Source organism: Cuculus canorus, chromosome 1 (genome assembly GCF_017976375.1).
Source record: "Cuculus canorus isolate bCucCan1 chromosome 1, bCucCan1.pri, whole genome shotgun sequence".
NCBI classification, from domain to species: Eukaryota; Metazoa; Chordata; class Aves; order Cuculiformes; family Cuculidae; genus Cuculus; species Cuculus canorus.
This window is the reverse complement of record NC_071401.1, coordinates 125,741,098-125,753,925: the sequence shown is the minus strand read 5'-3', so window position 1 is coordinate 125,753,925 and position 12,828 is coordinate 125,741,098. Positions and strand designations below refer to the sequence as shown.

Genomic DNA, 12,828 nt, shown 5'->3' with positions numbered 1-12,828 from the left:
TGGAAGGGACCTTAAGGACCATCCAGTTCCAACCCCCCTGCCATGGGCAGAGACACATCCCACTGGATCAGGCTGCTCAAAGCCCCATCCAACCTGGCCTTGAGCACCTCCAGGGATGGGGCACCCACAACTTCCCTGGGCAACCTGTGCCAGTGCCTCACCACCCTCATTGAGAAGAAATTTCTCCTTAAAAAATAATAAATAAAAGTCGTGAACGTAGTCTCCCACTACCACAAATGATGAGTCAGATTTCCCACATTTGGGGAAATTGCAGGGGTCAGCACAGCTAGAGTGCAAGGGATGAGCCTCGCCCTGGGAAAACCACCTGCCTGATCATGGTGTCTCCCCTGCCAGGTATATATCAAGCAGGTATACCTGCTTAATAATCAGATTGGCATTGATTATTGAGTTTGGCCTTTTAACAGCATCGCAGTGCCCAATAACCCTTCTGGTGAAGAAATTTTTCCTAATGTCTAATCTGAACCTCCCCTGATGCAACTTGGTGTTAAACCGTATGCAAAGGACAGTATAAATCTTTAAAAAAAAAAAAAAAAAAAAAAAAAAAAGAAAAGAGAGAGAAGAAAAACAAACTTAAAAACCCATTCAGTTAAAATCTGGCTTTTCAAAGCTCTTATAAAACTTAGATGCCCTCTTCAGCTGGTGTGTAAGAAAGTCCTAAAAATGTATCTGCAGCATTGGAGCTGCTGGGTCAGGTGTCTGGGCGATTGAGGTGGAAATGGCTTCTTAGTTGACCTCTGAGTCAAAGTATCGCAGATCAGCTGGACTAGCCACATTGGGTTTATACAGAGGAGTAATCCTCTTGTGGTACAAGTCAACTCAGTTTATTGGACTGAAGAATATACGGTTCTTTATCTCAAGAAAGGTGCAGCGTTTGGGTTTGGGGTGAGTTTAGTACTGCTGCTCCAAGAGGCTGATGGGGTACCTCAGAGAGCCCATAGGCGAGAGGTGGCCTGCAGCTAAGACACAAGCGATTCATTACCATCAGGATTTGTTCAGTATATACTAGCAATCCCCAAGAAACCAATCCTGCTTCTACCCTTGCACTCTCCCTCCCATCTTCTTTTCTGTTCTGGGCATGTGTGACATAACCTTTGTCTTCCCTTCTTGATCTTACTCCCTTTTCTATGCTATTTAGTAAAGAATCAGCAGCGAAATGTCAATGTTCTAAAGCATCGTCTTCTAATTTTAAAGCCTGCAACAGGACACAGTTGAAGAGGCTTGAGACTTGCTGAGCAACCTCAGTCGTTACTGTTGCTCATAAAAAAAGACAAGGCAGTGTGGCTTAAGCAATGGTCTGGAAACTCTAGTGAGGTGGGGCAGGGGGTCTGCAGAACATCGGTGTGCCCTGCTACATAGATGGGCTACGGACATGAACTGAGATCAGTGAACAAGGTGGGTTTACCATTTATTCTCCATCATGGCTTGGGTCAGATCTCTCACTGTAGAACCCCGCAGCCTCCTGCCTTTGTTGGAGTCCATCCAAAATAACACTGTTGAGGAGACGCTGGGGTTTGTTGGCACTCAGTCTGTTGGGGCATCGGCTGGAGCACAGACTGCTTTTCCCAAGTACTGCTGTGTTGCCTTGTGAAACAAGATGGAGCTGAGAGAGACTGACTTCCCACCTACCCCCCTATTCACGATTCTGCAAGCCTGTTTTGACAAAAGAGGATTCACTTTTTCTCTTCAAAGACTTGCAGTTCCAGTGTACCATCACTTGGCTCCAGTGGGTAGCTGGCTTGTGGCTGACTCTGAAATCTTTACATCATAGAAGGGCACAATTAAAATCCTTGCACAGCAAATCTTCATGCAGCATGGTTTGGTGGAGAAGGTAGGGACAATTCCCACCTCCCCATCTGCCTTTCCCTCCGTGTTCCCCTGCTGGGTGGCCAACAGAGCAGTCTGGATGTAGGACAACGTTGTGAAAGAAGGTGGGGGTAACTGAGAGTTTTCTTTCTCTTGGCAGTCCCCTCTGCTTGCTTTTGTTACCTTTCTACATGAGCTTCTCCTGCTCTGATGGAAAAACGTCCCTGTTTTCCAAACATTGGCATGTAGAGAGAAACATCAGGCCAAGACGGGCAACTCAGGTGTGAAATACATTTTAATTGAGTTTAGGGATCTGTAGTTTGTCTGTTGCTCAGCTGAGCGTGGGCTGTTCAGAAGGTGAGGCAGACATTACGGGCAGAAAAGAGGGTGAAGAAGTGCAAGAGGGAAGGAAACAGAGAGAAAAACATCACAAGAAGCAAATGAGAGCATGGGTTGGTTTACGGATGTGTTTTAATTTATCACCCCACAGTACTACGTGCTGACCTGGAGACTGACAGCACATGCACACGCACACCCAGTGAGGGACAGCAGTGCACTTCAATGCTAAGATGCTGGCAAGCACAGCCCAACACAGCACGGCACTCAGGGTGGAAGGAGGGGACACTTGGGTCCCACCAGGGCTCAGCGCAAACACACACTTGGGGCACAAGGACGCTGTAGGCCAGTACACATACACCTACACACATGCACAACGAGAGCGAGCCACTGGCGACACTCGTCCAAACACAGCTACAGGTGCGACACTTCTCCAAACACACCATATGTTCACGTATTCTCCAAGTACATATGTTCACTGCTTGTGCTTCAGTGTACAAGGGAAGCACACTGGGTAGCACGGTCCTGCAGTCTAACCCGTGAACACAGTGGCTCAGACGTGGCCCTGCACAAGAAACAAGAGACACACAACGCCTACATCCAGAAATGCTTATGACCTCAAAGCATGGGAGAGGGTGTAGGCCTCTCTCTCATCCTTCACCTGGGTACATCTAGCTGGGGACACCTGAACTCGAGAGGGTTTGAGGTGACAGGGGACTGAGTGGCGGAGGAGGGAGAAAGAGCAAAAAAGGGAGCAGTGGAGGGAAGGGGGCTTCAGAGTCTGTGAGGTGGGAAAGAGCATCAAGGTGGCTGTGTCCCAGGGAAAATGTTCAAAGAACACTTGGGTTGCGAAAGTTGTGTCCAGCAAAGCGTGCTTCATCGCCAAGCTCTTCCTCAATCCTGCAGGAAAGAGAGAAACAGCACATATCAGGTCCTTGCTGGGAGGGAGCATCACAGCACCATCAGGGAATCAGGCCCAGCCAGCATGGGTTTGTGAAAGGAAGGTCCTGCTTAACCAACCCAATCTTCTACAACCAGGTGGACCACCTAGAGGTTTAGGGAAAGGCTGTGTTGTCTGCCTGCACTGCACTTTAGTAAAGCATTTCATGCTGTCTCCCACAACATTCTCCTAGAGAATATGGTGGATCATGACTTGGACAGGTGTACTCTTTGTTGGGTGAAAAACTGTGTGGAAGGCTGAGCCCAGAGAGTTGTGGTCAATGGAGCTAGATCGAATCGGTGGCCGGTGACAAATGGTGTTCCCCTGGGCTTGGTGTTGGGGCCAGTCTTGTTTAATATCTTCCTTAGTTATCTGCATGAGGGGATTGAGTGCTCCCTCAGTGACTTTGCAGATGACACCAAATTGGGTGGGAGTGTCGATCTGCTCAAAGGTAGCAAGGCTCTGCAGAGGGATCTGGACAGGCTGGATTGATAGGCTGAGGTCAGTTGTATGAGGTTTAACAAGGCCGAGTGCTGGGACCTGCACTTCAATCACAACAATCCCATGCAACGACATATGCTTTGGGAAGAGTGGCTGGCAAGCTGCCTGGTGGAAAAGGACTTGAGGGTGCTGGTCAGCAGCCATCTGAACGTGAGACACCAGTGGCCCAGGTGGCCAAGAAGCCAATAGCATCCTGGCTTGTATCAGAAATGGTAGGGCCAGCAGGACCTGTGAAGTGATTCTCCCCTTGTATTCAGGACTGGTGAGGCTGCATCTCAAATCCTGTATTCAGATTTGAGCCCCTCACTACAAGGACATTGAGATCCTGGAGCATGTCCAGAGGAAGGCAACGAGGCTGGTGAAGGGTCTGGAGTACAAGTCTTAAAGGGAAGCTGAGGGAAATGGGGTTGTTTAGCCTGGAGAGGAGGAGGCTGAGGGGAGACCTTATTGCTCTCTACAAGAGCCTGAAAGGAAGTTGTGGTGAGGCAAGTGCAGTTCTCTTCTTCCAAGGAACTAGCAATAGGATGAAAGGAAATGGTCTCAAGTTGCACCAGGGGAGGTTTAGATGGGATATTAGGGAAAATTTCTTTACTGAAAGAGTGGTGAAGCATTGGCACAGGCTGCCCAGGAAAGTGGTGGAGTCTCCATACCTGGATGTGTTCAAAAAGTGTGTAGACATGGTACTTTGGGACATGGTTTAGTCAGCATGGTGGTGTTGGTCTGACAGTTGGACTGGATGATCTTAGAGGTCTTTTTCAACCTTAATCATTCTATGATCAGAGGCACCAGGGTGCCAGATCAGCCATGGCACATTGGCCAGGAAGCTGACATGGGCTGGAGGAGCTCAGCTCCTGCCAGCTGTTGTGCCTGTGGGGCTGCACTCTCATGCCAAGGAGGAGGGAAGGAGTGTGCTCCAGAAACCTCCCTGGGATCCTACTTTTATCTCTGTGCTTTTTCTTCATAACATTTTCCCCACCAGCTCCTTCTACCATTGGGCTTTCATCTCCTCCCATTCCAATTAGTCACTCCCCCATCCTCTCTTCTGTTCTCCTATCCCTGAAGCCCCTTACCTCATGAGCTGGTTGTATTTAGCCAGGCGTTCAGACCTGCAGGGAGCACCCGTCTTTATCTGTAAAGCATTCCCCAAAACAAACACTGTAAGACACTGTTGTAACTTGCACCAGTTTCCCATGGCAGGGCAGGGATTCTGCCTTCGCACCCCTTTGCTTTTCCTCCAGGCCCATGTGTGGCCTGGGTCTCACCTACCTGTCCAGTGCACAGTCCTACGACAAGATCAGCAATGAAAGTGTCTTCAGTCTCCCCGGATCGGTGGCTCACCATCACACCCCAGCCATTCTCCTGGGCCAACTTGCAGCTGTAGGAGCAAGAAACGCAGTCAGTAGTGACTGCTCTTATAATCACTGCCTGCACAGAGGGAGATCTAGGCATCTTTTCCCCCCACCCTCAGCATCCTATGCTCTGGTAGGGACAAATATCTATTAATTCAATGGATAGTGTGACACCCTGTCCTGTTTCATCATCAACCCTACTGCAGGACAAGGGCAAAAGGCTGGACTCACGCTTGGATGGCCTCTGTGACTGATCCAATCTGGTTGACTTTGAGCAAGAGGCAGTTGCAGGCCTTCTCTTCAACAGCTCGCTCTATGCGCTTTGGGTTTGTCACTGTCAGGTCATCTCCCACTATCTGAATCCCAACATTGGCCGTGAACTTGGACCAGGCCTCCCAGTCATCTTGATCAAAGGGATCCTCAATGGAGACCACTGAAGGGACAACAGAAGAGGCATGAGTCAAAGGTGCCTTGCTTCCCACCCGACAGAGGGGATGCACCTGTTAAGTATATAACACCAGGACTGGTTCCCTACTGCTAAGCACAGCAGCTCACCTGGATAGTCACGTACAAAGCTTTGGTAGAGGTCGCCTAGCTCATCTGCAGAAATGTAGCGGCTTGGGTCATCCGGGGACTTGAAGTCCAGGTCATATTTGCCATCACGGTAGAACTCGGAGGCTGCCACGTCCATTCCAATAACAATCTTGTCTGTGTAGCCCGCCTTGTCGATAGCTTCCTTGAGGAGCTCCAGAGCTGGGAGGAGGAGGGTTGAAATCAGAGCCCATGCAGAGAGCTCTGCCTTTCAGTGGGAACCTCCTATGGGGAGGGCCCTGAAAGCCACTGACAGTATGATGGTCTGATGGAAGAGGTAGAAAGGAGCCTAAAGTGCAACAGAAACATGCCAAGGAGCTGTGAAGGACATATCCAAAGGGACGAAGGGGAAATAAAATACAATCCCGCAGCTCAATGACAGCTGGGGAGAAGGCCTTGGAAAAGTCTGTGCACACATGGAAGGTTTGTATGGAGAGGCTGTGACAGATCAAGGCCATCTCAAAGAGAAGGAGCTTAGAAAACATCCCCTAACACAGGGGATCAACGGCACTGAGGCATGATGTTTCGAACCAATGTTTGGGGAATGCTGTGAGCTGGGTGTAGAAGGGTCCCAGTCACAGCACTGCAGGCTAGGGTGCCCCATCTTTGCAGGGCTCTCACCTTCACTGTTCTCCAGGATGTTGGGGGCAAAGCCTCCTTCATCACCCACATTAGTAGCATCTTTGCCATACTTCTCCTTGATAACGCTCTTGAGGTTGTGATATACTTCAGCCCCAATGCGCATAGCATCGCGGAAGCTTTCAGCTCCCACAGGCAGGATCATGAACTCCTGCATGGCCAGTTTGTTGCCTGCGTGGGATCCCCCATTGATCACGTTGAAAGCCTAGAAAAGTCGGTGTTAAGAGAATCAGAGCTGGAGGAAACGATCTTGGCACCACCTAGAGGAGGCTCTCAGAGGAGTCACCATGCCCGTTCATGCCACATCCCACAGGGTGACATAGCACATCAGCTACAATGCACCAGACAAAAAGCACGTACAGCCTAGTGTCTTCCTTCCAACAGTGGCTCAAAGCAAATGGCTGGAGAGGACTTTCCCACCTGTTTCCCTCTCAGAGATCTCCTGAGCTATGTGTGTTTATCTGTGCTGTCCTTATCAGCAATGTTACATCAAATCTCTCTTTCCAGGAATTTTCTCTTGACCCCAGTAAAATTTTAGCACCCACAACTTGCTTCGTGAAATAGTTTCATAGGGCAGCTAGCCCTGGTGTGAAAAACCACATTCCCTCATTTTGAACTGTACCCCAGAGGGTTCACGATGCTCTTTTGTTCTTGTGCTGAGTGAGATCCTCATGCAACCCCACCACAACCTCTGCTGTATCCTCCTCAGGCCTCTCGTTTCCTGACAGGTTTGCTTCCTTGACAAGTGCAGTGCACTCAGCTGATGTTTCAGCCCTATATTCCCTCCTTCTCCACCTCCCAACAGACCCTTGGAAGTTTCTTTTGGAGATTCGGAAGGTGGATATCAAGGATGGAGGAGTCTTACTGGCACAGGAAGGATGAGATCAGAGTTGCCAGCCAGATCAGCAATGTGCCGGTACAGGGGGACATCCTTCTCTGCAGCTCCTGCCTTGCACACGGCCAGTGAAACTCCCAGGATAGCATTGGCGCCAAACTTGGCTGTGGGCAAAACCAAGGAGGAGTTAGGCTTCTCAGGCACCAACCTCCTGCCCCACGGCTCCCCTTGCCAACCTAGCCTTGGGCTCACCGCAGCTCTGACAGTGCCCCCACTCCAGCCCTCCAGACTCCCATGCTCTTTATTTCCCAGGCCAAAAAAGAGAAATGAATTACATTTGTTCTCTGTGCCGTCCATCTCAAGCATCAGATTGTCTATCTTCTCTTGATCCACCACAGAGAGGCCCTGCACAAAAGAAACAGTTCCTGAGAGGGGGATGTTGAGAAGAGCCATTGGCTCTGGTGTGCAAGAAAGGAAGCATTGATGGAAAAGCTGGGTGTACAGGGACCTTTTTAGCTTGTGGGGGAACATACACACACAAAGCTCTGGCAATTAGTGCCTTGGTCAAGTTAGGCAAGCACGGTGATGCTGCTGCAGCGCAGTGTAGATGTAGTCACACCGGAGAGGAAATCGGCTGCGGCCCAGGCAAGGCCATGCATTGCTGGGGACACAGGACTCCCGTGGGGATTTATCCAGCCTTTTGGAAGCTTCCAGGGAGCTTTGTGGTGCTGTGGCCACACAGAAGCTAGGCAGAACAACAGCACATGCTCAACCCCAAGCAAACGCATGTAGACTGGATGGAGCCATCCCTAGGAGCGAGGTGGAGAACAGAATTAAGCCCAACACAGGCAGCCCTTCACCAGGCTGGGTATGTTTTAGGGGTGGAGAGAGCTGGGCTCTCAGCCAAAGCTCCTGATGTGGTATAACATGTTGCTTCAGCTCAGCTCTCCTCAGAGCAGGCTCCAGGTCTTCAGGTGTAAACAGGCTCACCTCAAGGCTGTGCTGTGGGTGCTGCCAGACCTCGCACAGTGCGATCATGGCTTGTTACACCATGAATTCTGGGTGGGATGAATGGGATTGAGGCCACAGACGTGGGTGAGGTTCAGTGCTTGAGGAGGAGCACGTTAGAAAGAGCGAGAGAGCTATACAGGGAGCATTGAGGGGACTAGTTAGGTGGTAGAGGTGTTGCGGTGGACCGGGTAGCATTAAATCCTTTCCACACAGAGAAAAGATCACTGTGGACACAGACAGGCATGGAGGGCAGGAGGGGTGTGCCCCGGTTCACAGAGAGCATCACTATGTCTACATAGTGAGGTGAAGAGAGGCAGAAACACAGATCAGGGAACAGAGACAGACCAGAGTAAGTTTTGGACAAGGGAAAACAAAGAGAAATCCTTACAGAGCCCACGAGAGCTGGGGCGACAGTGCTGTTGATATGATCCACGGCCTGCAGGACCCCTAAAGAAGGGAAGAGACAGAGAAAGAGAAAGAGAGAGAGAGAGAGAGAAAGAGAGGTTGAGGCAAAGAAGAGAATGGAAAGAGGGAGGGACAGAACTGATAGAGAGACTGAGAAAGGGAGACAGCAAGGGAAGATCGATGCCTGATCTTTCACTTTATGCTAAGTCTGTGCCTCTGTGGTCTCCCTGAAGGCAGTGGGACACATCTACGTCACGCCAGAGGACGAGTGGTACCCTCTGGCAAAACCCGATGTACAGCAAGCCCCAGGGATGGTATGAGGAGCAGGGATCTCCTCACCTTTTCCAAGGAAACGAGACTTGTCATTGTCTCGCAGCTCCAACGCTTCATAGATACCAGTGGATGCACCGCTGGGGACCGCTGCTCGAAACATGCCTGGGAAACAGCAAAACAGGTGTGAGACAAGGAGAGGGTGAAAAGGAGGGAAAGCCCTCGAGCACCTGCTTCTGTCCTACTTTTGAGGGAAAGGATGTGGCAACCGCTTGTGCAAATGGATGGCTCTGCTGGCTGGCTGCACATGACTGGTCTTCTCAGAGGTGGAGCATCTCTCAGAGGTGGAGCAGCTTCCTCCCCCTCAGACTGAGGCAGGGTTTCTGCCTTGGTGAAGAGACAAGAGACTGGTGAGATGCCTGCTCTGGCCCCTCACTACTTCTCACCCCCCAGCCCACTGAGCTTTAGGCCCAGCGCAGGTGCGGCTCCTCCAGTTGAGACACTCATGCACATACATGCCGCTGTCGCAATGTGATTTGCCTGGCACGTGTGTGAAGTTGCTGAGCACATGCACAAGCAGTGGTTTGGTGTCTTGCCTCTTCCCCTGGCTTGCCCTCTGCCAGGAGAAGACACTCCAAGCTCTTGGCAGAGTGTGCCGTCCAGCACCAGCTCTGCCAAGGTGGGCAGGAATTCTCCTCCATCTCTGGTCCTCACCCACATACCTTTGTGTGTGTACAGGTCCACCTCAACCGTGGGGTTCCCACGGGAGTCCAGGATCTCACGGGCATGGATCCGCTCGACTGCCATGGTGACTCTGTGGAGAGGAAAGGACAGAATACATTCAGCTCCGAGAGACCCCGCGACATGGTGCTCACCCTTCTAATGTCTAGACAAAGCACCAAGAGAAAGAAGGGAGATCAAAAGAGAGCGACCTTAGGAGCTGGAGCTGAAACTATTGGCTCAAGGAAACTTAGAAATTGCTATTAAAACCCAGATCCCCCCAAAATGTGGGAATCTATCCACATTTTGTCTAGGAGCTGGTTATCTCTTTGAATTTATTCTGTCCCTTTGCTGCAGATGACAAACTAGGAGCTGAACTGTTTCCTCTCCCTGTGCCATGGCTGAGCCTTGCTCCATCTCCAAGCTCCCGACACAAGCCTGGCTGGCAGAGACAGGAGGATGCCACCGGATCGCTGGGCAGCAGAGAGGGAGGGATCAGCCAGGGAAGTCCTGGCACCAAGGATGGCGCACCAGCTCCCGGTGTCTCCCTTCTGCTTGCCTAGGGGGAGAGGATGGTCCGTGCCAGGGTTGGGCAGCGAGTGGCTGCTGTGCCTATATGCGGGCAGGGAGCCAGCCAAGCAGTGGCTGCCTGGGGCAGAGCCGCACATGGATGGCCTTGAGGACCCTCAGCCCCTTTCCAACCCTAGCCCAGCTCCCACAGCCCCCATCCAAGCATCCCACTCAGCCTTCCTGTCTCCCCCTTGAACCGCCAGCCCAGGCTGTGCTGAGGCGGCGGGAGCGCAGAGGAGGCCACCAGACAGAGGAGCCATTTTGCTGAAGGCAGAGGTGCCTTCTGACGTGGGTGAGAGGGATGGGAAGGGAGGGAGGGATGGAGGGAATATGGCCCTGCACAAACACAGAGACTGGGTCCAGCTTCCAACCCTTCGCTCTGCTCCTGACATGAGGAAGCAGATGGGACCGGGAGGCATCTCTGTAGCATGAGAAGGGATGAGGAAACCTGGCATTTTGGATGCACCTAGTAAAACCTGAAGCAGAAAACAGGCTGGTGGGTGAGGACAGCTGTTTGAAGGAGCTTCTCTTGCTGAAGCTTGCTCCCTAGGGAGTCCAAAATAGCTTATGTCCACCCCCATCCCACTCTGTACTCCCTCAGCTGTGGGGCCACGCAGTGCTGGGGAGCTGCATCCCCCCCAGAGGGAGCAGCAGCCAGGCACGCGCCACCTCACGCCCTCGCCAGATTTTCCTCCCCTGGCTCCCACAGATAATTTATTCAACCCTGAGCAGAGCTGAACCACTGTGAACCACTGTGAAGCTCAGTGCAGAAGCCGGGGGAAGTGGGCATTTTGCCCCAACCAGAACCACTCTGTGGTGCGTGTGAGCATCTGTCAGGGGTACGGCCAGCACAGGGGCTCAGCATGGGGCAGGGCGATGCTGCAAAGAGCACGTCACAGCGCTGAGCAGAGCTAAGAAGCAGCCAGGGGGAAGCCAGTCGGCTCTCAACCCCATTGCCTTGGGTGGGTGGAAATCACATGGACATGAGGAAATTGCACTGCTCTGAAGTTTGAGCAGGAGCTGCCCATATTGGGGAGTTTCAGTCAGCAACACCAAGATTCTGTAGCCTGTGTGAGGCCCTCCGCCATGTCCATCTGGGCTGGAATCCCCCATCAGCCGCTTTGGCACTGCTCCTCACTCCATCTGGCACAAGCCACGGGAACTTCCTCCAGAGCCGTGCCCACGCAGCTGTGAGCTTCCTTTGCAGCAGTGCCATGTTGGGGCCATGCCCCAGCAGCCTCCACAGGGCAGAGGGGAGCAAGACCCCAGTAAAGTGCTCTATGACAGCAAGACCTGTGCCAGATGCAGTGCCTCTCTGGTTACGCAGTAATGTTGCCCACGTCCGCTTGCCCCCGTTGGGGCCAGGTCCAAGGAAGCCAAATGACAAGCCCAAATCCAGCCTTGCCTGCCCAATACCCATTACTCACTTTATCTCCTGTCTAGTCCTTCACACTGCTTTCTCAGCTTGTGTCACTGCCCCATTTGCCCTCCTTTGAACAGTGCAAAGAACCACCCTGAAATCCCCAGCATCATCAGCACTGTCCTGAAAGGAGGTCAGAGGCGGATAAGCTGGGATAAGGGATTGGGATAGAGCCATAGGCAGGAGCCAGTAGACCACAGCGGGGAGGAGAGAGGAGCCAGGCTGGAGGCTGGGCAGCCTCCCTCGAACAGGGGCTGAGCAGGACACGCTGGGAGACTGGCACTGCTTCGTGGTGCTGCACGTCACCAGGTTATCGTTTGTGCTGCAGCAATTCCCCCTCTCTGCCAGGTGGGCCAGCGTGGCGACGACCTTTCCCCCAAGCCACTGCCACGAGTCCCTGTGCTGCTGCAATTCCCCGGGCTGGGCTCTGCACCGGGAAGCCCGCACTGCTGCAGTGTGGCTGATGCAGCTATTGCTTGCCTGTCATTTCCTCCCCCCGCTGCCCCCTCCCCCTGTATGCTGGGGGGCTGTGCAGAGAAGATAACACCTCCTCTCCTCCCTCCCTCTCTCCATCCCTCCCTCTATCCATCCCTCCCTCTCTCCACCCCTCCCTCTCCCTGGGACCTGGCTGAGCGCCTGTGTTGATGTCAACACCTCGGGAGCCTGGGGGGCTGTTCTGCTCTGAAGCTGGGTCTTTACCCCAGCAGTGCCCAAGCGGAGCTTTGCCCCTTCCCCACCACCACCCCGCTCCCCCAGGGAAAGCCCCATCCCGCAGCACCTCCAGGCAGTGCCCTTGGGGCCACCGCCAAGCCCTGATGGTTACTCCTCCACCGCCCCCCCCCCCCATCCCTCCCCAGCGATTCCCTAGGTTCAAGTCTGAACTGATGCTCGCCAAGGCTAAGGAAGGAGGGGACTACCTGGAAAGAAAAGTGAGAAGGGTGGAGGTGAGGAGAAAAGAGGTGGAAGGATCAGGGGGAAGAAGTGAGGGGAGTTTAGTTTGGTGATGCCGCTCACCGTGGTCCTTCTCCGCGGGGATCCCAAAGTGCGTGTGGAGTTTGGAGGGCACAGGGAGAGGAGCAGAAACACGCGAACCGTCAAAGGGGATGCTGGCCGTGGGGAGACACTTACCTTCCTAGGGCAGGGGTGAACAGGAGACTGAGAAAGTGCTGGTAGAAAGGAGAGAGGACGGAGCTGAGGAGGGATGCAGGACCTCAAGGGGAGATGATGTGTCCTCTAAGCCAACGGCTGCAGCAGCAGCAGGATGGAGACGCCCCTGATAGGGCCGGGACGGCAGCATGTGACCCAGAGCTGCGATGAGTCAGGATTTAGCACAGCTTTGCAAACAGCACGTAGAGGATGGAGAGGGAACGAGAGAGAGACAGGCAGGGGATAGACACAGACAGATGAGGGTGAGAGC

At 52.8% G+C, this 12,828-nt stretch overlaps 1 protein-coding gene and 1 non-coding gene across 2 annotated transcripts; both read right to left on the bottom strand.

Annotated features, from left to right (window-relative positions):
* Positions 1 to 202: 202 nt before the first annotated feature.
* On the bottom strand, positions 203 to 362 carry LOC128851039 (U1 spliceosomal RNA). Its single transcript, XR_008448328.1, has one exon. It is a non-coding gene; the product is annotated as a U1 spliceosomal RNA (small nuclear RNA).
* A 1,739-nt stretch (positions 363 to 2,101) lies between these two features.
* On the bottom strand, positions 2,102 to 12,698 carry ENO2 (enolase 2). Its single transcript, XM_009566691.2, has 12 exons — positions 12,540 to 12,698; positions 9,424 to 9,515; positions 8,771 to 8,866; positions 8,415 to 8,473; positions 7,351 to 7,420; positions 7,046 to 7,179; positions 6,163 to 6,385; positions 5,506 to 5,703; positions 5,182 to 5,383; positions 4,868 to 4,976; positions 4,672 to 4,730; positions 2,102 to 3,060 (listed from the first exon to the last, which is right to left on the bottom strand). Exons 2-12 carry the CDS (start codon positions 9,506 to 9,508, stop codon positions 2,991 to 2,993), a joined length of 1,305 nt encoding a protein of 434 aa, XP_009564986.1. The 5' UTR covers positions 9,509 to 9,515; positions 12,540 to 12,698; the 3' UTR covers positions 2,102 to 2,990.
* Positions 12,699 to 12,828: the final 130 nt, after the last annotated feature.